The 27,911-nt window shown below is 40.7% G+C and overlaps 1 protein-coding gene and 2 long non-coding RNA genes across 3 annotated transcripts; 2 read left to right on the top strand and 1 right to left on the bottom strand.

Moving 5' to 3' along the window:
* Positions 1-1,647: 1,647 nt before the first annotated feature.
* LOC145447274 (uncharacterized) lies at positions 1,648-7,446 on the top strand. Its single transcript, XR_013917512.1, has 3 exons — positions 1,648-2,610; positions 3,745-3,919; positions 7,015-7,446. It is a non-coding gene; the product is annotated as an uncharacterized LOC145447274 (long non-coding RNA).
* Positions 7,447-13,910: 6,464 nt separating this feature from the next.
* Positions 13,911-21,558, bottom strand: LOC145447268 (uncharacterized). Its single transcript, XR_013917509.1, has 4 exons — positions 20,522-21,558; positions 18,955-19,125; positions 18,807-18,886; positions 13,911-14,319 (listed from the first exon to the last, which is right to left on the bottom strand). It is a non-coding gene; the product is annotated as an uncharacterized LOC145447268 (long non-coding RNA).
* Positions 21,559-24,564: 3,006 nt separating this feature from the next.
* LOC145447260 (uncharacterized) lies at positions 24,565-27,024 on the top strand. The gene has a single exon (XM_080325678.1). The coding sequence runs from the start codon at positions 24,808-24,810 to the stop codon at positions 26,344-26,346; it is 1,539 nt and encodes a 512-aa protein (XP_080181804.1). The 5' UTR covers positions 24,565-24,807; the 3' UTR covers positions 26,347-27,024.
* The last annotated feature ends 887 nt before the right edge of the window (positions 27,025-27,911 follow it).

Below are 27,911 nucleotides of genomic sequence, written 5' to 3'. Positions count from 1 at the left end.
GTTTTTAAAATCCGTAACGAAAACTATAGAACTACTCAAAAAATCAAACAGTATAGTTCGCTTGTCATCTAACTAAATCGACAGGTATAAATGTACACAGTAACAACGATGAGTGGTCAACTGTTTATGTTCATGTTCAATCATCAATGTAGAATTGACAATGTTCATTGCTCAGTGCTCACGCACCAACCGTCCAACCCCATCGTTTACGCATCGGCAGAATGATCATAGAGCGACATGAATAAGTCCACCATATATACCACATACCGGCTTTTACTTTATGACTGATCGATAATCGCCATACGTTATATAGTTCAGTGCAGCATACCGTAGTGGTAGTGTCAGAACCCAATATGGAATCGGTGTCTCGTGCACACCAAAGATTCTACTAACTGTCCTCACGGTGTGATACTGCACACCAAATATATTACGCTAAACGTACCGGGATTTCAACCCGGCATCTTAACAGTTCATACCGAGCGAGCGCACGGCGCACAGTTGCGAATGATGCCAGACGTGTCGAGTGAGACTCGAAACTGAGCAAAGCTAGAAAACGTCTTTGAATACCAAGGAGCTACTCCAATGGAGTTGAACTCCGCCTTTACTCCGTCGAGCAAGCCTTGAGTTTGAGTTCGAGGCGTCTCTTTGAATACGGGCCTTAGTCTGCCCGGCTAATATCGATAATTAAGGCCGCACTGCGCAAGAGGCCAGCGAAAATGCATATGGGCCTTCCGATACCTGTCGAGTCTCGAGTGTCGAGCCGAGCACGCTTGTTGCTTGAAATTCATTCAACCATAAAACCAAAAGATTGCCTTCTTCTGTCCGGCGAGCATGCGCGCGTGATTCGATTGGAATTTGAAAGAACAGGTTTTGTAGTAATGGCGGAGTGACGGATTTATCACAGGAATGGTTAGGTTTAGAATAGGATACTTAACGGCGTGGATTGATTGTGCGTGCTATTGATTATTATTGATATTGTCGCTGTCTTCAGTATACTGGAAAGGCAGAGAGCACGGAAGCTTGGTATTTGAGTGCTATATTTATTGAACAGCCTCGGTCATCATTAACTGCGATAACCGTCATGAATTTCACTATGATTCTAGTGGCACGTCTGCGCCGCGGTTTATCATGTACGACCGAAACTAATCGACCCGCTGCTAATCGTAAACTTATGCAGTACTTGTAATACATAGTATAGCGATGAGCATGATCATGATAATATTAAATTATATGCGATCATTGAAGTTCGATTTGCTGCACAGTGAGTTTCATGTTGTTGTAATATCCACTTACTGTTTGATGTGTACGTTATATACTATGAAAAGTTTGACAAGAATTTCCAAAGACTGCAAGATCCATGCAGCAAAACAGTTGCAGCATCGATGGATGTATTATAGCCTAGGTTTATATAGCTACATAATTTGAAAGCCCTGACCTCCTTACAAGATTGACAAATCAGTTGATAATAACATTATTACTTTATTAATTCATATTAATACTGGTGAATACACTTAATTTCAAAATTTCCCGAGGAATTCACCGAGGGCCGGGCTCTCCAAGGGCCGGGTTCTCCGAGGGCCGAGTTGGTAGGGCCGGGTTCTCTGGTAATCATTATAGGATGTTCCTTTACGCAGTGTGAGATTGCTGAATTTGTGGCTGAAAACTATAGTTGCACCTATGCTAATGAATATTAGCATCCCATTGACTGGCGTATTTATTATCGTATTTGTTTTCATTTTGTGTTGTGTGTGTCCACAACAACATTATAACAATTGATACTAATCGAGGCTTTCGGTGAACATGTCAAAATGTATGGCTTTATTATTAGTTTAATGTTAGGATATTCTAGGAACAATCATAATAGTTAACCCAACTTTAACCTCAGCCTAATTTAATAGGCCTAATACCCCAATGCTAAACCAATTATAAACTACATGGATTTTAACATGTTCATGCTCATGGGGAAGACAGGTTGTCTGCAATGTCGCCGTGCAACATACTTAAAATGCTTACTTATAACTTGCGATATAAAGATAACTTATAATTTACATATAGCTTATCTATACAATATCTTGAAATCCCTGGTAAGAAATAGTAGTCGCAAAAATTATAATTGCATTTAGCTCATTGGATATCTTGCACGTTCCTCGTCATGTATTATGAAAGTTTAAAATTGGTGAAAGTAGATAATTATTCCATTTGAATTTTCACTTCTTCTCGGACCTTGAGTTGACATTGATCTTTAGATATTTCGCCCATTACCTTCCGATAAGTATATTGCACGGAGACATTGTGCCGACATTCACAAAATATATTGCACGGCAATAACATTGCCTACATGACAGCGACATTCACAAAGTAAATGGGCCCTAGGGAAGACTGATTGCTGATAGTCATGTTGTCATGAATAAGAAAGCACACTATTGACCCTTATTTTAAATGGATTCTTCATGCGGATGAGGCAGGGGCATACCTGGGTCTGCGTATACAACACCGCTTCATTTTTAGCAGGAGTCTAAATATGGAACGGGCAATTTTATATAGTACTTTTCAACTTCTGAGCAACGCATCGCAGTCGTGCATTGTCCATGGATTAAGAAGTTGAATCATGTAAGTTGGAGTGATGATTTATGATTGTTCATGTTCATTAGGCTAATCAGCGATTTATTAGCCTGAAAAAAGTGTCATAAATGATGCGCGAATAGACTCTGTGACGGTGGTTCCCGATCAGGATTTCGCCAGTGGTGCTCAAAATTGCTGCATGATATTTTGATATTGTACCTCTACGACTCGCTGTTTCGTTGAATCGCTATTTTGGTATGCATCATTTCTATAGATATCTCAGGTTGGCCGCATCACTTCTGTTCTGATTAGTAGGGCTCGGCAAAATCACTCATTATGATGTTATACTCGTAACAGTATGAGTATTATGGAAAGTTGAAAACGTATCTTTTATGTTTCCACTGAGAACATACAATGATGCCATGCAAGTTTTACATCACACTTAATTACAGATAATTTGGTGTATTTTCGACCGATACCTATTTTGTATGCTACTTCCACATTGGAAAATGGTATCAAAAATATATTTTGTGGATAACTGTACTCTTGGTGGCAAAGAGCGTATAATTTCAGAAGGCTTGAAAAAGGCATCTACTTGGCTCGAATCAATAGAACTAATGGTCACCAGTGAATTCGGCCCATTGAACTCGGCCTTCGGTGAACTGGGCCCATGGTGACCTTGTCAATGCCAATTAATATAAATGTCGTGAATTGTATTATTAATTGAAGGCAATGGCGAATTGGTGGTGCTGGATATGTTGTGTGAATGTTATTCCCACTGGGGGGGGGGATCGTATGTCGGGTGTATAAAATGTGATATTAGACGTACGGAGCTGTATAATGTTGACGAAGAGTGCAGAACGTCAAGGATCAGATCGCACATGGTGAATTCGGTGTATCCCAAGATTAGGGTTGGAGGGGCTCAGGTTTAGGCCGAGTTTACCGTAGGCTCAGTTCTATGGGCCGAATTCACCATGGCCAAAGTTCACTGATAATCGAATTAATATTTGATTTAGCTTCGAGTACTCATGTGCCCAGCCCTACTGATTAGTGAGTAGAATGTGCGAATAGCCAAGCTTGTACACCATTGTTTTTGTTTTTTAACAGGATGTTATGGATACCCGGCTTGAGTTCTTGACAAATGCCTTCACTAAACCTATTCTAATCATTAAAATTTTCCAGACCGACAATGTCTTCAATTAATGGCAACAACGTCAAGCAGACTGTACGAAGAATGCCTTCTAGACTGGGGCCGACATCGTTTGGAAGAACTACTGCCACCTAGAACAAGCGTTGCTTTTACTCTACAAAATCGGTGCTGCGCCATGCTCGGGAAAAAGTCAGAAAGCAATTGAAGGTAAAAAACGTTGAACACATTATATGGAAACCAGAGCTGGTCAAAGTAATCATCTTATGTACTGAAGTTGAAGTAATGTCATGAATTTATACACACGTAGATGTCACAAGTTACAAGGTGTGTCAAATCTATTTGAAATGGAAGTCGAAAATCAACTTCTGAAATATGCTCTAGTAATTACTTTTAAAAAGTAGATTTGGTCGATGTGTTGCATACGATTGCCCGACATATGAGCATGCGACACAATGGAAAACGACAGTTGAGCATGGAACACTTTAGCATGCGTTACTTCAGTATGTGACTTCATAATCCCAAAACTAACCCTAACCCGAAACATAACACTGAAATCAACTGCTATGTATCCCGACCCCAAGCCCTACCCTAACCCAAGCTTAAATTTAACCTTAACCGTAATTTAACTCGCATGCTCATGTGTCGCATGCCCGTATGTCCACAGACCTTTGCATACTCAATAGTTGGTGGGGTGATCAAAGTAATCATTGTTTGCACTTGAGTAGAAGTAGTAGCAACGCTGTTAACTTTTACTCCAGTATAGTTAGCGATTCACAAGGCTTGTAAAAATCACTTCAAAAAGAAACAGGAAAGTTCTGAAAAGTAGGCCTACACAAGTATGTATGTAAGAAGTTTCCAAAACTATATTTATTGGAGGTATTACATACTTTTAGCGAGATGTCAGTAGGGCTGGGCAAAATCGAGTACCCGGGTGATTCGATGCTGAATCGAGTATTTAGCTTCGATTCGATTATCTCATTATGGCGTCACAACATTATGAATGATGACAAGACAAAATTTCCAGTTCTACATCACATCGAAGATTGTTTGGTAAATTTTCGATCATACCTAGCTCATTGTACTATGTGACAACACATGTGTCATTTACACGAACGTGCGTAGCTATGTCAGTACGTTTTTCGTATTCTGAGATTCGACCAATCACGGTGTGGTGAATCTTGTGCGCAATTGTCTCGTCCTTTACATTTAGTTACATCAATTATTACTTGGTTACCTGTCTTTTCCTCTATATATTGTCTCGCTCCTAATTTGTCATTTCTTGGTACCTTATAGGTACTGGCCTAGCTGTGTTGCGTATAGTGCTCGTTTTCAGTTAATAAAAGCCTTGGTTACTCTGTGAAATAAAGGTCATCACACACAGTTTCAAGGCCTCACAGTGATTTATAGTATCGAAATTCCAATTCTCGGTAAAGTATTATATAGTTTGGAAAACTGAAAATATATAATAATTTACTGAGAATTAGAATTTCGATTCTATATTTGTACTCGAAACTTACTTTCACTTACTCGACTCGAATCATTGGAATTGATACTCAATTCAGATTCAAGTACTCGAATCATTGTGGCCACTCTGGCCAGCCCTAGTTATTGTAGTTGGTTACTTCCAAACAAAGATGGTCAGAGTAGTCGTAGTTAGTACTTAAGTATCAATAGCGATTTACAAGACATCAAACTACCTTTCAAATATAAGTAGAAAGTGAAGTCTGAAAAAGTAGGCTACTGGGGTGAGAAGTTTCAAAAAGTGGACTGGACATAGTCGAAATGTCGAGACTTATTGCATGTAGTCGTAGCAGGGTTGTAATGACTCGAGTCATGACTCGACTCGTGTCACGATTTTCTGATGACTTGACTTGACTCAACTCGAGTCATTTTCTCAAAATTCGGAAATGACTTGACTCGACTCGAGTCAATCTGTTTATTGACTCGACTGGACTCCATTCATTGCGCATGACTCGAACCAAGTCATATGACTCGAGACGGTCGAGACCAACATTTCGTCGCGATTTCGAAGTATAGTGAAGTGACCACACTATTGGGAATTCGTCTATTGGTACTTGTATTTGAAAATGCGACCTGAAACTGGTAAAAGTGAGGAAAATTAGTAGGCTATATTTTGAATGAGAACCATTCAATATCACCAAACAGAGGTATAAAAAGTGGGTTAACAAGGCTTTAACTGGAAACTAAGCGGTCAACACAATGACTTGGACTCGGACTTGACTCGGTGGTGAATTGAAAATGACTCGACCTGACTCGAGTCAAAACTATAAAATTGAGATTGACTTGTGACTCGGCTACAACCCTAAGTCGTAGGTGCATGCTTCTGAACAGAGATGGTCAAAAACGTAGTTGTTTTCAGCACTCAAGTAGAAGTATTTGTTGTGTCATCAATAGAGTACTTAGTAATAACGCCATGTATTTCCCCTCCGGTACAAGCAGTGATTTACAAGGCTTGTCCAAACCAATTCATGCGAAAGTATAATTTCTGATAAGTACTCAAGTATGTACTTTAGATGTTTCCAGGGTTGTAACCAAGTCACAAGTCAATCTCACTTATATAGTTTTGACTCGAGTCAAGTCGAGTCATTTTCAATTCACCACCGAGTCAAGTCCACGAGTATAGGGCCGAGTCTAAGTCATGGTGTTATGACTCAAGTTTAAGCCATTGCGTTGACTGCTCAATTTCCAGTTGAATTCTTGTTTAATCCACTTTTTCTAACTCTGTTCAGTGATATCAACGGTTCACATTTATAATATAGGCTACTGATTTTTTTCACCTTCAAAGGTTTCTGGTCGCATTTTCAAGTACCGCTACCATTAGACGAAATACCAATAGTGTGGTTACTTTACTCTTTTTCGAAATTACAATGTAATATCGGTCTTGGCCGTCTGAGTCTCGATTCATATGACTTGGTCCGAGTCATTACATAGCCTAGATTGACTCGAGTCGAGTCATTTCCGAATTTTGAGAAAATGACTGAGTCATCAGAAAATCCTAACCCGACTCATTACAATTACAGCCCTGGGTGTTTCCACAAGTTGATTTGATTGGCTGGTTGCATACTCCGTATCGCTAGTTCAGAAGCTCTCCACACTCAAGTAGACGCAGTAGTCATAGTATCGTCATAAATTTTCACTCAAGTACAAATAGAAGTAGCGATTTACAAGACATATTACAATTAATGCCAGTGGAAATATATAATGCAGTTCTGATACATATTTCATGTGCTATGAAGAGTGGATCTACATACGATTTGCTGACATTGTTTTCTGTGCTTCAGGCAAAACAAGGACTGAGAAGAAACCTGTTGCTGCAACCAGAGTTTATTGCCAAAGACGAATACGCGCTCTTAACATGATGCGGTGCAGCCGATGCATCGTTTTACGTCTTGCAATGGTAGTTTCTACTTATGATTGCTTATATCTGTTTTTAATTTTCTTTGCAGTTGTCCTTTGTCAAATTCCTCTGACACGTTTCTTTCAAATTTCTAGTATGCACCTCAATTGGAATGTTTGTCATGTTAGTTAGTTAGAACTAGCTGATATTTCCAAAATTCATGTGACACATTTATTTCATATATTTGTAATTTTGTGATCGAATTTTCACTTAATCCTCAACTTTGTTAAATAATAAGAGTTCCTTAATTATTGTTTTACTTGTAATTTGCAATTGTCGTTTTCCAGTAACCCAATATAAACAGTTTGTGAGCTTATATGATGTTGGTTTCCATGTAGTTGGAGCAGGTATCAAAGTGGAGGAGGTAAACATGGAGATCATGAAGTATTTCACAGGGAGTCCTGAGATGGTAATCCTGAGGACTCAAGCAGGGGCGAATAACACGTCCACAGTACGTGGACTGGCGTCCATAGAAAGTGGCGTCGCGTCCACAGTACGTGGACTGGCGTCCATAGGGAGTGGCGTCACGTCCACAGTACGTGGACTGGCGTCCATAGAAAGTGGCGTCACGTCCACAGTACGTGGACTGGCGTCCATAGGGAGTGGCGTCACGTCCACAGTACGTCAGGCGCGTCCATAGGGAACCACGTGACGTCCAGGCTAGGTCAGCCTCGTCCATGAGGGGTCGTTTCATGTCCACAACACGTCATTGCGGACGTACTCAGGGGGCAGACAGGACGTCTCTAGTTGTCGACAAACTCACTCCAGGGAGGTGACGGCCGTAAGTTACCGGATGTCCTGCCGGCAATTCCACCGGAAGTCAACTGGACATCGAGTGTTTGCTGGGTGGCTACTCCCTTGTCAGCATCTCCAATAAGATTGATACCAGCATTTTGAGGTAGCCTACACCGAATTAGCCATCCCTTCTTGCCACAAAGGCGTACCGTGAAAAGTTTAATTCTTGGTCTATATCAACGTTTCGATCGTATCAGTGTCGCGTTTGAGACCTCAAGTTAGATAAGAAATCGATGAGAATAGCATAGGAAATAAATGAAATATTCATCGAAAAGAAACAATTTCTAACGGCGTATTCATCATCGTCCCAGAACCGAAGGTCAATGTTAAAGTTGGAAAATTCGCACGCGCAGTTTGAAATTTAATACCTTTATTCAGTGCTATATGTTTAGTAGGCTAGCCTACGGTTATCATATTTCTTCATCCAGCAAAGAAGACACTTTTTACAAGATTATCGACATAGAAAACGGAGGTCATTTTTTCAGTCCGACTCCCGAAAGACCCACTAGAGCAGTGGTTCTTAACCTTGCCTCCAGCGCCCCTGGGGCGCTGAAGAAAAATGGCTTCGCAGTAGATGATGTGGTAGTAGGACATATCCTTAATGAGCATTAAGAGCAAATTAACATTCCACAGAACATGTCAAATCCCGAAATTTTTGGTCGTGCTAAGCGACGATGTTTGCTACATATGTTTCCATAAACGTAGTGGTTTTTTATCATTCATGACGCCCACGACCGCCCACGCTGGAGGCGCTTGACAAGGGCCCAAAACGGATTATCTTGATGTTCCTTTGTCTCCTGTTTTCTTTTGCACTTTTATTCAATTGAAAGTCGATATATATATATATTTATACAATTGAATAGCTGTTCTTTCGAATTCTCTACTAGTTGCTGACGATTACCACTGACGAGTGTCAGCCGAAAATATTCGGGTTCATTTTAATATGAATATACTATTCAATTGTATATTGAAGTTCTGTACCTCAAAGAAGCTGTTCAAATATATATTTATGTATAACGAATTGCGCATACTTTTAGGTCGCCAATTTCCCGTTTAAACACTGCCGTCACGCTTTCTCGGGTTATTTTCAACAAAATGTTTCGAATTAGGTATTATATCCAGCAGCGCACAGCGTGTGAACTGAAAATCGAAGAAGGGGGCACTGTATATAAATTTTGAGAGTGAGAGTCCCCTTGTACACAAAATAAGTTTTGAAGCTTTGTGCACGCGAAGTGAATAATTAAACACACTTTTATTTGAGAGATACAAAATTAAATCGTCAGAATATTTCTTCATCGTGACATAAAGGATGATACTATCTAGTGTCGTGGTTCACAACCTCACACGAACGTTATATAATATGAGTGCTTTGCTTGGAATACATTCATGTTAAAATTAATAACTGGGTACAGTGCTAAATTCAATGTGAGCAGATAGCCTATATGCATCTCATTCTCAGTTGCCCTACTTATAGTTACATAAAGCACTAAGACAAAATCCAATACCACCAATATCCCCGTATTGCCAATCGCAGAAGTTAATTCGGGATGGTTCGAACCACAGGGTACGAGAACGTTCCCGATTGTTGTTATAACAACCTTGATTTGACCCTGGATATACCACACACAATTATTATATGGTCTATTTAACGGAGTATATTGGTATAACGCCATTTAAATATTATTCGATAAGGAGTTGGTAAACCTTACATAATTATCTGAACTGGAACCCGATAAGACCTTTGTAAGTCGTATATTCTATCGTGTGAACGTAGATAACAATTTGGCATGTACTCTCTCGTGGCTATGAGAGACGGTCATTCAATTCATGATATTTCGCCGATTTGGAAGTCCGTTACTTTGTCGTACGTGATTCAAAAAAGTTACAAGTCGTGGAGACGGAAACAAATATATTCGTCAGTGTGATCCATCGAATACGTGTCCAATAGACAGGCTTCGTGGTGCTTCAGCCAGCAAGGCCGTGTGGCGCGGTTACGCCGGTTCGTCGAACGAAAGAAGAAACACGCAGCGAATTGTAAACGCAACCTTCTTGGAGTCAAGAATACATCTTGGAGTCAGTTATACAATTATACAACTACAAACATTCGCTCTGCGTTAAAGTCTATTATAGTCGATTGGTCCTCGATCGCGATTAAAGCGCGAAATATTTCCAATACCAAAGTCCCGAAAAGACCGACTGGATTTTGACCTCTTACCAGGACCGAAGCTGCTGCAACCCAAACCCTTAATCGGTGAGCTCGAAGGGTGCCCTAAAATATTTCGGTGAGTGAACATAAATTACACATCATGTTTTGCCAACTCCCCCACGGAAGAATACGCATAATTATAGAAAATAAAAAGAAGAATTTCGGCGTCGGCCATTACCACGCCACGACGCACGAAGACATGTGAAGCTCTGTTCAATATGGGACTCCGAGAAGTGTGTCAAAAAGATCGTCAGCGAGAAAATTTTAGCCGAAAAGGATTGCCCTTATGTTGACCGTAAATTTCGATGTATATTAATCTGATTGACCGTAGGTGCTTAAATCACTGGTGCCGAATTACCATGTCGTCGCAATCTACACCCCACAGGACAAGTAACATCCAACGGAGAAAATAGTTTGCCAGTGAAGAAATTCCAATTTTGAATCGTGTGCTTACTTTATTTTAATATCCGGTTATGTGTTTCAATATCTTTTGACTATATAACGGACAAGAGGTAACAAAATAACAACATGTAACGAATAGTTTGTACCAACGGGTACACCAGAATATGTTCAATTATTAATGATATGGCTTTCATTTTCCAATACAACAGCGCTACTGGTAAATCTGATTACGTGAGCTGAGACGATAAAAAGTTTATAGCGACATATATATGCAATTACCACATATTCATTCGTGCATTATAGAAAATTGTGGCGCCTCGGGTGACCAGACCACGCAAACTTTGCTGACCATCGAAATAACGCAACGGGGATCTTAGGGGCGAAGCCCACAAAAGTTTGTTTTATAACACTATATGTGCGCAAGACGATCGTTGTTTATGGGGCTAACGAAGTGCTGTTACGACCCTGCCTCTTACCATTGTCTTTATTACAGTCCTTATAATATGAGGTGGGGGGCGCTGGAGGAAAAAAGGTTAGGAACCACTGCGCTAGACTGTCCAGATCCCAGATTTCGTGTCAATTCTGGCGTTTTTGAGTTCTGCCTGTCAACTGGCCTGGCTGTCAACTCAAAAGCTATAAAGGAAGACGAATTGCCAAAACCGAGGACATGGGCTTCCTCGGAGGACATTTTCAATTTCCTGGAAAAGGAGGACAAATCCTCCTAAAGGAGGTCGTATTGTAAAAGACCTCCGTTCGTAGTTGATCACACACGATTCAACAACTTCTGCAGATTTATTTTCTCATGTTATATATATCACCTCTATTGCAGTGGTTCTCAACCTTGTTGTCTTCACGTGCCCATTTTGGACGGCCATGGACCTCGCGGACTCCTCGAAATTTTAGTTCCAATTCAACTCAATTATCGTGCAACCGTCGCATTTCTTGTGCAAACATTCACTCTAGACTAGAGATAAACAGCAACAAAATGAATTTTCTTTAAAGTAACATCCTACAATTTATGTAGAAATTGGATAGACTTTTAATATTTCAAAGCAAATTCTGCAACGTCATTCCTTGAAATACGTGGTCGTGTCTTGAAAATCCGCGCCTTCGATTTGATATGAACTAGTGCCAAAAATACCGTTTCCACAAATATAGGTGGTGGCAAATGTAATAATAACGCGTAACGCTTCCGGCAACATCTTTGGATAGACCTGTATGATCGCAACAAATATTGGCACCAAAATTGGGAAACAAATTTTTAATGAACATATAACGCCCAACAGCGTCATCTAGCAGCTCATCTTGAAGTTATTGTTGAATAGTGGTTACTGGTTATGTATATCACAGAAGAAAATGAATTTTTGCAATCATTTCGAAGTCAACGTGATTGACCTTACTTCTCCAACTTATTTCTTTTATCCCCTATCCCCAACAAAACATATGTTTGTATCAGTAGGCTATTGTCTATTTAGCAATCAAAATTAGTTTGCAAAGTAGAATATTTCATCTCAGACGGTCATTCTGTTGATGATAGTCCTGCCTTTTACCAGTAATGAAGCGAAACTGCCTCTTGATTTTCGTAACTAAAAAAATACAAATTACGTTATCTACCATTTTGTAACTATAGAGGTTTCGCGGACTCCCTGAGAATGCTTCGTGGACCCCTAGTTGTCCGCGAACCCCCGGTTGACAACAGTGTTGGGATCAAGTCACTACCTTAGAGTCACGAGTCATTTCGAGTCATTGCACATTTTGACTCGAGTCGAGTCAAGTCACTTGATTTTTGGAGGTGACTCGAGTCAAGTCACGATTCAAGTCAAATTGAACTTTCGAAGTGTTAGTGATGATGCAAAGTCATTTCATTTTGTAAACTTGGTGAAAGACGGATTAATTGGCCATTTATCTTGAATCAAATAACGAATATTAAGTTAAATATACATGCAAAAAGACGTTATATCGCTCACGCACACGTATAACTGTTAATAATATACGTGAGTAACTGTATGCTACATGATACAGTCTGTTATTATCACCCAGAATAGAGGATCGGATACGAGGCCTCGAAAAGTTGAAGCAAAATGATATCTACCCATCCGCGAGAATATCAAAGCATAAACTGTGTTCGTTCTAATTAAATTATGCAAGAGGGTTAGGTAAAGGTGAGTACTGCGCAATCTAAGCACTGAGTCGTCTAGGAAACAAAGATACGTTGCTATTAGATCAATCTACTACTACTACACTACGACATCGTTAGCTGTGATCGTTTCGTTTGCGGTCAAGTTATTTGTGATGAAACAAGGGAGGATCAGTGAAACGTACAGCCAGTGTATGACAGGTTGCTCTCACAAGTGACACCGGCGTATCGCGAACAATACGGACATATATAAGATAGGGTGATTTAATCGACATCGTTTGCTTGATGACTTGAAATTGACTCGTCGATTTTGCTCCGAGTCACGCGTAAATCCACATTTCTGAAGCGCCAAGTCAACTCTAGTCAAGTCGTGTTTGCAAAGTGACTGGAGTCAATTCAAGTCATACGAAAACGTTGACTCGAGTCATCCCAACACTGGAGAACCACTGCTTGCAAGATAACTTCAAGATGAGATTCAGAAATGACAAGGCTGGACATTATGTTCATTATACATGTTTATTAATTTTGGTACCATACATGTTGCGATCATGGCCTTCTAGATATTCCTGTAGCTTTGGGAGTGGGGGATATTAGGGTTGGGGTATCCCAAGATTAGGGTTGTGGGTGATGGGATACTACCCAGCAAACACTCGATGTCCAGTTGACTTCCGGTGGAATAGCTGGCAGGACATCCGGCCGTTACCTCCCTGGAGTGAGTTTGTCGACAACTAGAGACGTCCTGTCCACTCGCTGAGTACGTCCGCAATGACGTGCTGTGGACACGGAGAGACTCGTCATGGACGCGTCTGACCTAGCCTGGACGTCACGTGGTTCCCTATGGACGCGCCTGACGTACTGTGGACATGACGCCACTTCCTATGGACACGCTTGACGTACTGTGGACATGACGTCACTCCCTATAGACACGCCTGACGTACTGTGGACATGACGCCACTCCCTATGGAAGTGTCATTCGCCCCCTTTATCACCTCCACTCCATACCTGGTTAAACGCCTCACGACTAACAACATGGGATACAACATCATATCAGTTCACACACAGCGTATATTGGGTGAGTGGGGAATGAAACTGGTAAAATACAAATACGATATTGGTTATTATCAACGAAACTAAAACTATCTAATTTACGAAACAAAAAGTGAAATAAGGCGAGAACAACTACCACTTAACACAGTCAAGGCTGAAGTAAGAAGTAAAAAATCATACTGCGACAAACACAGTCAAGGCTGAAGTAAAAAATCATACTGCGACAAGCAATCACAGAAAATGTGTCACAGTAGTTTAGCAAACAGCAACTGCTAATACCACTCAAACTAATGACAAATAGTCAAAGTAAAAAGGCATTATATACAAAAAAGGTGTCACAGGAATATAAGACACAGCAACTGTTGGGACAACTCGAAGCTAATGGAACATTCCATGTGCAAAAGATTGATGAAATGAAAGAATGGTATCGCAGGAATAAAGTAACCGCAACAATTTAAAACGAGCATTACAAAAAGCGTTCCGTAAAAATTCAACTCTGCAAGAATTAAATCAATGCACCGTTTGCGGATGTCGAGTGCCTATTCTTTTTCTTCGTCAATCACAAGTGGCTGCACCAAAACGTTTCTTCTCGGCGCTTGTGGCTGAAATATATACAGCAATGTCAGTGAATTCCGTATGTTGCCTATTTCTGCTCGAAGTAGTTATACAACGCCTTGGAAAGTGCTACATATGCTTCACTACAGATTTACGTTACTTACCGGTACATGTCTGCTTGAGAACTAACTCCTGTTCGACGAAGACCACTTCTCGAGTACTTATCAACTTATATTTCTACTTCCACTTGAAATAATCTTGACATACCTTGAAAATTGCTACTTCTACTTCAGTTGAAATTTATGATGTTACTTCTACTTCAGCTCAAGTACCAAAAACGGCTACTTTTTACTTTCGCTACCCATGTTCGCACCATTACATGGTAAAAGAATGAAACATTACAACCAAATCTACCATTTTTAAACAACTCGAGTACCTTTCAACTTCAATTTCAACTTGGAGTAGTTTTAACATACTTCGTAAATCATTACATACTCCAGTATAAATTCCTGTTACTTCTACTTCCACTAGAGTCCCAACGTTGAATACTTCAATTTGTTAAATGCCACTTACGGTTATATGCAAAAATCAAGCGACACCTCGACCAAATTTACGACATCACACTAACGGCTTCCTTGAGGTAGGTTTAACATGTCTTGTAAACCACTACATATACTTCACTAGAAATCATGTATTACTTGAGCAGTACTGACTACTTTTACTTCGACTACCCATGTTGGCAAGAAGCCAAATTCCATTACATCAGGGCTGTCAAACATGCAGACCGCCCAGCAATTCTGCATAGATTGAACAGTGCTTGTTTGATGCAATGCAACGTTTGAAATTTCCGTAAGAAATACTTCCATAAATAATCCCTCAACACTGCAAATATGGAGTGCGGAAAAAATGCATATTGCGTTCCGAGTTCTATGAAAAAATTACCAAAAACAGAAGCACAAACGCCAAAACGGAACTGATACATGCAAGTTACATGGTGAAGACAATAGTTTCACAAAAATATAATTACAATATCTGTGGTCGCACTAGTGCAGGGCTGACCAACCTTTTCAGCCAAAGGGCCACATTCGAACGCCGAAATATTGCGCGGGCCACTAGCCGCGCGAAAAGTTTTCGAAGTTCATAGCTCAATAATATTGTCACTTGACTATATTGCGGGCCTGCAGTATATCGCTGGGCTCAGTTTGCCAGGACTGGACTATTCAGCGCCTGGACATATCAATTTCGAAAGCTTCGACCCACATGCATCAATTATTTTGTGCCTAGGTTTCATAGTCGACGGTCTTTCTGCGAGCGCAAACGCTAGGTCGCATATGTTGAACGACACTTTGTCTCGTAATCGAGAATATAGTTAGACTCAATCTGATACATTAGACGTTCATTCATTTTCAAAAAGGGGTAACAATATTAAAAGCAAGAAATCGAATGACCACATGTTGCGCGAAGCGTGTAGAAAATATTTACTTTTCATAAATTTATCGCAAATTATTCTGCTTTGTAGTGTACGAAGATCTACCAAAGTGCGGCTCATGGAAATGCCAATGCGTCGTAACTGATATTTTAGTCATCACATCTCAAGTGTTGCGGCGAGACTAATCAAATATTTGGTTGGCCTTGCAAGTTCACAATCTGTGGAATTCATTTTTTTTTATAACATTACCAAGTTCGGAAATTACCTCGCGGGCCACGGGTTGTCCGGCCCTGCACTAGTGCATCACAAAAGACTCAAATGATCCCTGGCCTTGAGGGAAACCTGAATCACTATTTAAGACGATGAAGAAAATTTCAATGTTCGCGTTTACAGCAACATACTTTGTCTACCTCAACACATACCCAGGTTTGCCGCAGTGTTCGAGTAAATTATAGGTAGCATAGAAAAATACCGACTTACATCATTGTTAGAAGTAGAGCCCGACCGATTATCGGCTCGCCGATAATATCGAGTCGATATCACGCTTGGAGAGAAATATCGGTATCGACCATTGAAGGTAAAAAATATCGGCCTTTTTCGTGACGTCACAACATGGTGGCAGGGAGTCAGAGAAGTCGATAGAAGACGTGAGGGTGGTAAATTATAAAAATAAATGGCCAAGCTGCATATAGTGCATGCTGCATAGAGGGCAGTAGGCGTTCCTATCTGAAAAATATTGTAGATAACTAATCACCGTTATGCCCCGCTGACTTCGTGGGAATCCCCTTCGTGGGAGTCTCTTGTCTGCAGAAGATTTCAATCAGTAAGAGAAATGAGAACTTCAATCATGCTGGACTGGCCCTCGTGATGATAGAGAAAAGCGTCGCGTCGAAACGTTTCTCTGAAGATAGTGCTATTGGTTCGGTACCAACAGAGCTAATTATACCAGTAATGTATGAAGTCGTCTGACACTCTGACTGAGGGCTGAGACCTGCGGGGCCACCATGATAGGAAATATGCGAGCATAGAGGGCAAGAAAATCAAGCAAAGGTGGAGTAAAGCCAATAACAGATCCGAACATTTTTGATTCCATGATGACATTGGCCAATTCTGACAAGAGAGCGTAAAATATTGATCAATTGATTGTTGAAATGCTGGTCATGGTCAAGGCCCAAGGGGGATGGGTGGAGCAGTTGCAGACATGGACAATTTGAGTTGCTTTCAACTTTCTCTTCAGCTATTTGTTGATGATGTGCTGAAGGCTCCAGGTGCTCTGCCAGAAGAATATCAATATTTGGTGAAACCATTGAAGGAAAGATCCCCTGCAAGGGAGCGGTGGAACCGAAATGAAGAAAGATTTCCAATCCTTGCTGTGCCACTAGGTACCAAGTGAAAGACTGCTCACTGTGTTTAGTACTATATACATCATTTATGAAAGACCACAGAAGTTCACTCCTTGGAGAAAGCGCCGAGAAATTGTGCTTCGTGAACTGTAATCTGCAACTGCTGGATTGGTGCTTTTGATATATTTTTATAGCCCCTAGATCATTTATTTCATGTTCAAGCATATCAATGGCTGTAAAGTTGTTGAAATAAATGCTCTGAGGTGTTAAATATGGGCCTTGAGCTAGATTCCATACATTTTGAATATCGGCTGAATATATCGAGGTTATCGGTGGAGGTACTGGATATCGGTGTTATCGGTATCGGCTCAGAAATCCAATATCGGTCGGGCTCTAGTTAGAAGAGCTACTGTTTTATTGATTTTTACAGTATTTTGCCGCCAAATCACCATATTATTGACAATTCCATTGTTTGTGAATATAGGTGCAGCTAGAATAGAACCTATATGATCCGAAATCGCGAAATTTTTTTAAAGTTAATGAATGAATTCTGGCAATAATAATGTTGCATATATTGTGGGTCACCTCTGTATACCGCTGGGCTCAATTGACCAGATCTGTGTACCGCAGGGCTTAATTGACCAAGACACGAATAATCGAAGATTTCAGTGAACATGTGTCTATCATTTTGCGCAAAGGTTTCATCAACGACTATTTTTCAGCGAGTGCAGGCGCGAAGTCGCATGTAGGACAACAAGTTCTCACATAATTGCGAATATAGTTGAGCTCAATTCCGTAGATTGGGCGCATATTTAATTTTCATGAGAGGGAAACAATACTATAAAAGCTAGAAATCGAGTGACAATAAATCGCGCGAAGAGCTAAGAAAAATATCAAGTCAAATAAATCTGCGACAAAATATTCTACTTTATGTTCATATACGAAAATGTGGATGGCCCCTGGCTACGCCAATGCGTCGGAACTGATATTTTCGTCATCAACATCTCAAAGTTTGCGGTTAGGACAATAAAAATTTTCGTTGGTCTTGCAAGCTCACAATAAATTACCTGCCTAATTTATTTTTTGATATTCCAATTTATTTCGATAATCAACTCGCGGGCCACTGAAAACCTTCTCGCGAGCCACGGGTTGGCTACTCCTGACCGAGATCAAGTCTACTCTATGAAACAAATAACAAGATTTCTTTTGAACTCAATTTTCTGCTTGTACTGGAAGCAGCTTTTACATGCCTTATAGATCTCTACATACACTCGATTAGAAATTTGATGCTTTGCTTGGGTTCCAGTGCTGATCATCTTCAACATAAAGATACGCGCTAGTCAACATGGATATACGTTGACTGCCTATATTCAGAAATAGTCACGATTTCGTGGCAAGATCATGGTAAAACCTTGACCAAATTTACTTCTCAAAATTTCTTGAAGACTTATCAACGCAATTTTTTATTTCCGCTTGTAGTTTCAACAGAAATTTAGGATATTACTTTCACCTTGACTATACCTATATTCGGAAATGGCCACTTACGATTACACTCTAAAGAATTCCACAATTCAGGCTAATCTACTTCTTGATGCTCGTGCAATTTTCTCAATTTTCTATTTCCACTTGAGCAATCGCTCACTACTGCTACTTGAACTTGAGCAGAAATGTATGATATGATGCTACGACTGATTGAGTACCAACACTAAATTCTTTAACCACCTTCGGTTTTTGCAAATTGTATCCAAGCTATTTATTTTACCATCGTTTGCTCTCCAACTTTCATGCCTGGGTCTGGCGCCACACTTCGCATTGTTGATGAATGGATTTCGCATCCGGTGCCTGAAAATAGATTCTGATTTTGAACATTGATTTTCGCATATGATAGGTAGGCCTACCATTCAACTTACAGAAAATGATATTATACGGGCACCACTTGTTCCGTGCACTTTTTTGTCGAGTTGAAGCCCATGCTGTATTTTAGTACTTCATTATGTTGACAGTACACTACCCACTTTATAATGCATTCTTCGTGCAGTCTGCTTGACGTGCTCATCACCAACGGCGGACATTGCTGATATCTAGGTAAAAAATCAGAATGGTTGTATTCAAGTCATCTGACAGTACGAAAAACAAAAACAAACCGATGCGGGTGCAAGCATGCTGCCTATAGTACATTTACACACTGATCAACTATCAGGTTACTGTTGGCGAGAATATTGGCTACTGTGAATCACCCAGAATATGATTACGTCATCAATGGTAATTCGATAATTCATTTTGATAGCCGAGATTCGCTGGGCGATATAGGCCAGACCGCGGCTCTGAGTTGAGGGTTTGATTGCGGCACATGCATTTCCTCAACCTGAAGAGGGAGTCAACATAATCTTAAATAATGCCTTCTATCACGTTTAGACAATATGCTTGTATATTAACATCAGTTGTCACGCGAGCATTTATATCTGATCACGCCGATTAATGAATTATGCTGACGTCACAAAGCGATATCATAGTCCAGATGCAGAATAAGGCGCTTACGCTTTACAATGAACGCAAGCAACCGTGGCATTTGCGCAACAGCGAATATACGGTGTAACTTTAGTCCGGTGTATACCAGGTCTATTTCAGCACATATTGTTGTTAACAAGTAATTCAGTATCGAATCAGAGCGAAAAATATTTCCGCCACGCGAATGAAATTTTTCAATCACGCGAGAAATGTGTCTGTCACGCACAACATGTTGTCGAAAACAACCACCGATTCCAGTCTGGGGTGCGGCTATATATACAGGGTGAATTTGGCCACGGCAAGAGCGTATCATGTACTACAAAGGGGCATAGGGCATAGTCATTAATAATGAACTACATAATAATCAATCATGGTATCCTATCAAAGTATAACTTGCACTTGTTCATAATCAATTACTCATATAGGTTGTATTGGGACATACTTTTCATCAAATGTACTCATTTTATCAGGTTTTTGAAGGAAAAGTCAGCAGAATATACTTTCAGCAAGAGTTGTTAATTGGGAATAATTCACAATGGCGGCAATCAGTCTCAGGCGCAACCAAACTAGTACAATCCATATAGAGTTAGCCAGTGATCAAGTAATATATAAATGCCTTATTACATAAATTACTATGGTATGACCGCGCAAATACATGAGATATTTTTATCACTATCTTGAGGAACATTCAGTCTACCGACCAGCATAACATTGCTATTGAAATGAATCAGCAAATAGGTGTTTATGGCGTTTCAATCATACTGCAGCGTGTTCACACTTCACAGTATGGCGTATCTGCATTCCAAGAAATAACGAGGCTTAACAAACAATGAGTGTTCTACCATATATCGATATTGAACACAAACTATCAACGAAAAAGGAGAAGCTAAATTACGCTCACAAGAAGTGTATACGGTGGTTAAGTCTATTTACGCATCATTCTATATCATTATTAATTAGAACTCTTACCATTTCAAACTGTTTCACTGTCGGAGCGGTTCGGGTAGAGTTTCTGAATCAACAACACTAACAACAGACAGCAAGTCTTCAGCTTTCGCTTCGTACAGCTTCTCAATCTAATCAATGACTAATGACTGTTTTGTCTGCGTCCATTATCTCTAAGAAACTCGTCGCATCAGTCACACAGACATCAACTCAGATTCAAATGCCAGAAGCACGCGCCGTCGCGCTGCACTGAGCAGGTATCACGTGACGGAGAAGGAAGAAGGCTGTCTGGGCCGCGATTGTTGAGATACCAGACTTGACGTGTTGTGTGCTACGAATGGTCAATTGGTCATGGCGTATCATGCTTACTGAATCACGTTGTGATGCCGCCACATGCATCACAATTTCACCTTGATGCTCACATTTGTTCTTGTATTTCACCATATTGGGATAGTATACATATTCAGAACACTTATTTCGCCATGATGTGCACTGTGCAGTTGTGCAGGTGCAGGTGCACGCCTGGGTCCTGCTATATGCCTCTTTAGGCCTATAGTTCAGCTTATTAACAATTTCATTAAATCAATACAAAGCAGGATTGCGATATATTTTAAAAAAACAGTACACCAATAAATGGCTATATAGCCTATATGTCTTACGATTTCGTCCGCGAGATGTGCATGTGCATCCCACGTGGGGATGAATAAGGATAACATGCCATTTTGAACAGAGAGAGAGAGAGAGAGAGAGTCTTTATTTTGAACAAGCCAGCTGGACTCCATGAAAACGATATCCAAGTAGGGGTATCCTGATGAACTCCCATGTACGTGGCATCCAGGTGACTGACTACCATGACATCCTTTGGAATATTCATTGGTGACGGGAATAGGAAGATTCTAAAAATTTCTTCCACCGGAAGTCACCTGGAGTTACATAACTGGACGTCCAATTTGTGACAAACTGAGCAAGTCCTCAGTAACTAACCTTGGGAGGTGGGACGAGTTGGAACAATTGTGGACATACCAGTAAATCCATGGGATATCGGGTGTTTGCTGGGTAGGGTTGAAGGTGGATTAGGGTTACGGGTAGCGTTTATTAGGATTGGGGTGAGTGATACGATACTTCCAGCCCTAATCTTAGGATACCCGAACCCTAATACCACCCACCGTAATCTTTTGATACCCTAACTCACTTACTACCCTAATTTCCCGCACCCACAACCCTAATCTTTGGATACCCTAACCCCAACCCCAACCAGCATCCCTAATAACCTCACACACGTAACGCTAATATCCCCCCCCCCCCATCATGCTCCACATCTGTAAAACCGATGCAGTGAGCAGTAGTGTAGCCTATCCTATCCTGGTTTCGGGCATACTCCTTGTAAGTAATTTATTCATTATTTCATTGCCAAAGTCAAATGAAATCAACGTTCGAATATTGAATCAGAACAATAACAACATAAGTATAATAATTGTGTCATTGTAATATAAATAGCCAAACGCCGAAGAATCCATTGGTGTTAAAGCTGCGGAGCGTACCCATACTCGCCTTTAATTGGCGATATTATCTAATGACCAATGATGTCACTACCTAACAAGTAACTAACAAATCATGCCAACTATACGACAACGATTATATTCAAATATTCAAAACTAAAACTTTTTCTTGACGACCGTAAATTTTATAACAGTAAATCGCATTTTCACGATGTGTATGGAATGCCAGTACACAAGGTCCGTCAAATAAGGCCTACTTGGAATACATATATTACCCCTATTTGATGCTGCGGCCCGCCGCCCGCGGCGTCATCAAAAACTAGGAAATTGGCGCGCGAACACATTTGAATTTGAGCTCCTTGGTCTGGGCTAAATGTATTCGTAAGGCGTCAGACTTTGCTACATTGATATTGATCAGAGTGAAATATCGGTTTCTAAACTTTCTACAGATATTACCTCAAAATTGAGTTATACAGTAATCAACATCCCAGAAGGAATTAGTTTTTTTTTTGATAGCCTACAATGCACTTGCACATATAAAATCAAGATAGATCCCGTATGCCCGCCAAACTTTTTACATTAGACGACGTTGCATCCTTTATATCAATCTTGATGATGTCATCCACTGATAAAACACAGGCCAACAAAACAAATTTTAAAAAGACATGATATGTTAGATCGTTTTATGTCTATATCAGAGGCTCTGAGTCCGAGAATGCTTTTAATTTTGCAGAATTGGCTCTAGTTTTTGAGATATTGCTTCTACCTACATATACCATAAAAGTATCTATGATAGTGTGTAAGTGTAACATAGGTTGTGTATAACTATGGCTTGCAAAATAATAATGGCCTTTCCATAGCCTCTCAAATCAGCAGTTCTAATGAACTTTCGGTATAGCACAAATGCACTGCGGTACTGCTAGTAGCTTAATAGGTCCATGACCGCTGGTGCTGGGATACACCATATCACCCGTTATATTTATCTTACGCTATGTTTTGATCACACGAGGCATAGTAACGTGGTATAGTATCCAATATTGACATAAACGTAGCGTAGGCTAACTCACTATGTCTTTACGCAAACAAAAGCTCGTAGCGTCGGATTTCTTTTGCTTGAAGAATTACGCTCTCCGGGACCAAAGCAAACAACAAAGGCTTCAACAAAACAATCTTTACGTATTGGAAACGATTGAGTACCGTAAGCTATTTGTGATGTGGGCATGGTGTGAGTTTGATATTCAGCCGGCCGATCGTCAGTGCAGTAGGCAACGATTAAGCACTTGAGCAGTCGGTACAGAAATCAGATGATTATTACTGATTAGAATATAGTTTTGATGATAGTAGTACCGATAAAATCATATCCGCTGTTTATCCTACCTTTGCCCTGTGTTACCGTAACTCTCATTGATTCTAAAGTGGAAAATTTTGGGTTATCAGTGAGGCCAGTTTAGTGAAGCCTAACCAGAAAAGTTCTAGATACCCCTGGTTCGTTGTATCCAGCCTGTCATCGCGATTGTAATGACACCTTAACTGCGGCGGCATTATTGAGAAATAGAAATGTATAGCGATATAGCACATAGTTGGTATGATCTTACATTCCAGGACCTGAATTGTTAACAGGAAACCGCATATTAAAGTAAGAGCGACGGGACCTACAATAGTGTCACAAACGTAACGGATGGAGTGCATGGTGTCAGTCCGCAGATAGTCTGTAGGGCTACCGCTACAACAAATCGATCTGAATTCTCATTTCTGCCCAATCATGTTTTTGTAGAACATCTACTTTTAACTTAGTTACCTGGTAAACTTAATTACAAAACATGAGCGTGGTGTAGCGTTTATGTTTTACCGTAACTGCACCTGTTTTACTACCAGAGATATATTTCAGGTAATACCTCGATATCCTGCGACAGGGCTGATATTTTTAAGGAGACGGTGCTGTTTGACCACTACCACATTGACAAACTCCAACGAAAATACACCGCCATCAACTCTCATGCACGTGTAGACATGTTCCATTGTTCCTACATTGCTATCCAGTACGTCATTAGTGAATACTTGTCCATTTAGTGTGATATGGTATTGATAGATGAAACAAATGATCGACAATGGTATGAGAACAATGGAAGTCCACTTCTGCCTTGATCTGTTTCAAAACAATTACGTAATATTCGCTGCGCGTTGACACGTTATATCTGTAGTCACTATCTTCAAGTACCATTGCTATGATAGCAATAGCAATAGCAATGCTATCACGTACACATACGTACGGCTCAATGTCAATCGACTAATCATTACTGTTAAGTAAAGGCTAATATAACACATATCCTATATCTAAAACTATTATTCAGACTCATGTGAAAATGTGTACGTACGGTGGGAGAAAACTTAGTCATAATCATTACCACAAAATCTTTCGTTACCTACTATATTACGATTTTACGGTATTAAAATATACCATACCGTATTCTCACACCTTACACGTCTCATGCAATACCCATCTGGATTGACCTAGCACACAGTAGCAGTACAGCAAAAGCTCGTAAATTTACGTCCCCAGCGTAACAAACTAAGCTTTACACTAATTACGTTTTATACCGTAGCATTATACTACCGATTTATCTACGTCGCAATGGATATTCGCGCATACTCAAGTGTTTTAGTGTAATAACTTCTCACCACCTATACTTCAATACGTTCTTCAACAGGTATTATTTCGATCGAAATGCCTTGTTTATATCACTAAAATCGCCACAAGTAGTGGGGCACCTGATTACGACAGAACATACCAAACAGAACGGATAAGCCAAAATGAATGAGCAATTCAAATTGATGAACGAGCGCCGAAAGGAGGGGAAATTATGCGATTTCAAAGTGGTTGTCGAAGGGGAGGAAATACCCGTTCATCGCCTGGTTTTGGACAGCGCGTCCGAGTATTTCCGATGCATGTTTTCCAGCGAAATGAAAGAAAAAAACGAACAATCGTGCGAGGCCAACGGACTGACTACAAACGGCGTGAAACTAGCGATCGACTTCATGTACGGCGAGGACTTGATGCTGGACATTGAGAATGTCGTGGAGGTCTTACAGGTCTGCGACATGTGGCAGCTACAAGCCGGAGTAGCGCAATGCAAGGAGTTTCTGGCCGGTAATTTGAACGAAGAACAGTCCGTGTTGTTTAGGAGATTGGCGACAGTGTACGAGATACCGGAACTGGCGCAGAAATGCAACGTCGTGATCATACGCGAAGCGGCCAGTTTGGTAAATGAGGAAGAAATAAGTGAGTTAAGCAAAGACGACATGATCGATATATTACATACGTTCAGCGAGAATATTGAACTCGTTCCAAACACCAGAGATATGTGGCGACTCTGCAGGACTTGGAGCCGCAGCAAACCCAAAGACGACGAAGAGTTTTCGATGTGCGAAGTCATACAGAACTTCCCAGTAGGCAACTTCGATTGGATAAACTTTCGCAACTTGGTTTGGCAGGATCTTCACGTTTCAGAGTGCAGTCTGTGTCGAGTCTATTCGGCCCACGAAATGCTTGACGCGAGAACCAACAGAAACACGCTGTCTATCCAAAACTGTTTGTTTGTGAAGCAACTGGCGAAGAGATACAAACACGCGATGGAAGGAGTCGTGGACGAGTACATCATCACTAGGCACCGTGTTCTTTTCACGCACCCAGATTTCGTTCGTGTTGAGGAAGAGGATCTGCGGCGCTACATCGAAGGAATCGACAAGGAATGCTCGCCGGAACAGTTTTCGGGTCTGATTGCGTGGTTGAAGCATGTACCGGCAAGGCAGGAAGCTTTCCCGCGCATATTTCACGAGGATTCGGACTGGTGCGCGGACACTAGGTTCTTGACGACGATACGGTGTTTGAACAGCAATTTAGGGTGGCTGGTCACCGAAAATGAAGTCCATTACATCAAGAATCTAGCCGAGCAGTATCAATGTTACAACGTATTGGCAGCTCTGAACATATTTGTCGCGGTGCACTTTATACACTTTTCGAAATCTGATATGTTCACGAGTTTGCCCGTCGAGGACGTTACTAAATATATATCGTTAGCGGAGGGCTGTCCAGAAGAAGAAATATGGGTCGCGGCAACGCGATGGATTGAGCATGACAAGGACAACCGAGCGAAACACTTTCCAGACTTACTTGAAGCTTTACACCTTGAGAACCTTTCTGCCGACTTTATACACGAAACTGTCTGTAAATATCCCCTGGTGAAAGAATGCAGCGCTTGCACGAATATCATTATATTCAGCAATCTCCGCAGAATGGGTAAACAGATGGAAAAGCTGACGCATCGTGTGGACAAGCTAGAGAAGCGATAGAGAGAAAACCCTATAGCAAACCGTCTGTCAGCTGAGATGTTTCGCTTGAGTAAACTTTGTAAATTGCCATTGCATGCCACGATTGTTGACTGCTTCGAACACTGCTGACAGGGCTCGCCACGATCATTATAATATGCTGGCTACATATACTAAGGCAGAAAGAACGGAGAATAACAGAATATGAACGATGCAATGTATTAGTTTTCCTGCGCAAACCTGTTCCGCCCGTAATACAATATAGATTGCATTCGTTACTCCGGCAAACGCAAACTGCCGTAAGCATAACGCCATGTCCGGGTTATCCATGGAGGCATGTCTTTAAATCTCGGATACTTATACTACCATTTTACCAGAGGCATCATAATCTGGAAAGGCACATACTGTACCTTAGCCAGTTGCCCTATGAGTTAGATCCATCGCTTCCATCTGCTGCGGACCCGTAATTTCTTCGCCGCCCCATGGAACGTAGACTCGGCCTCCCTTACAAGATCCGCTGGATTTAGGTACAGGACTAAAATTACGCTTGCTTGATTTTTCGTAGCCATGCAACTTTAACCTACACACAGTCTATATTTCAATTTTCTGACTTCTAGATTTGCGGTGTGTGATAGTTTTTATATCTCTGCACAGAGAATTTGCACTGATGTACCTATTTTTGCTAATAAATATGAGCATTATTCGAGCGTTTGATATTGGTAATGGCTAAATGTCAAAGACATTTCAAGTTTCATCTGGCCTGGTAAGAGAATCGAATAATAGCCTATTTTGATATAGAGTTACCATTTGAAAGTATGCAACACAAACTTGCGCTATGTGTACTAGAAAATGAGTTCGTTACTGGTCCGCGCAAAGTTTGTATACTTATGCAAGTCGAGTGGATGTTCATGCTTATAGTGGTCAGGATCACTTATAGAAATTCTTAAACAGCAATCCAGGTATAATCTCATGAGTCGAATGATGTGACTGATTGATTGAGCGAAAGGGCGCATCGTTCCGCAATATCATAATGTCGCCCACACATGTCCGGGACCAAAAATGCCTGGAACGGCGATGAGTGCAAGTGTTGTAGTTGTAGTATAAAATTATTTATCAACAGTTACCGTCGCATTCTTGGTTTGTTGAGACATCATACTCCAGATCAGTAGGAGATTGCTATCCTATATCAGGGTCTGTAACCTGAACCTATGACTCTTCTCAGGGCCGTAACTGCCGCACCCCAACCCTCCAATTATGGGGGGGGGGGCGAGCTCGAAGGGGGCCAAAAATTATTTCGTGAATTACCATAAATAAAGAGTATTTTTCGAAATTTATGCAACTTTTTCAAAAATTTTGAGCTCGCTCTGCGCGTAATTTAATGCCAGTGCAGAAATACCAATTTGAAATCGTGTTCGTCTTTTAGATAAGTACGTTTGGGCGATTTCAATATTTTGACATAGCAGACGGGGCACGGAATACCATCACGTAACGAAGTCATTATACAACCGGGTCCGTCCGAATATGTTTAATTATTATTTACGGGCCGTACATTTTCCAAGACACCTCACTCAGCTCCACCGGTAAATCAG

This window comes from Botryllus schlosseri, chromosome 1 (assembly GCF_051294905.1).
Source record: "Botryllus schlosseri isolate E-star chromosome 1, Bs_hap1, whole genome shotgun sequence".
Classification (NCBI taxonomy): Eukaryota; Metazoa; Chordata; class Ascidiacea; order Stolidobranchia; family Styelidae; genus Botryllus; species Botryllus schlosseri.
Note: the sequence above shows the minus strand (reverse complement) of the source record. Positions and strands in the feature narration are given on the sequence as shown.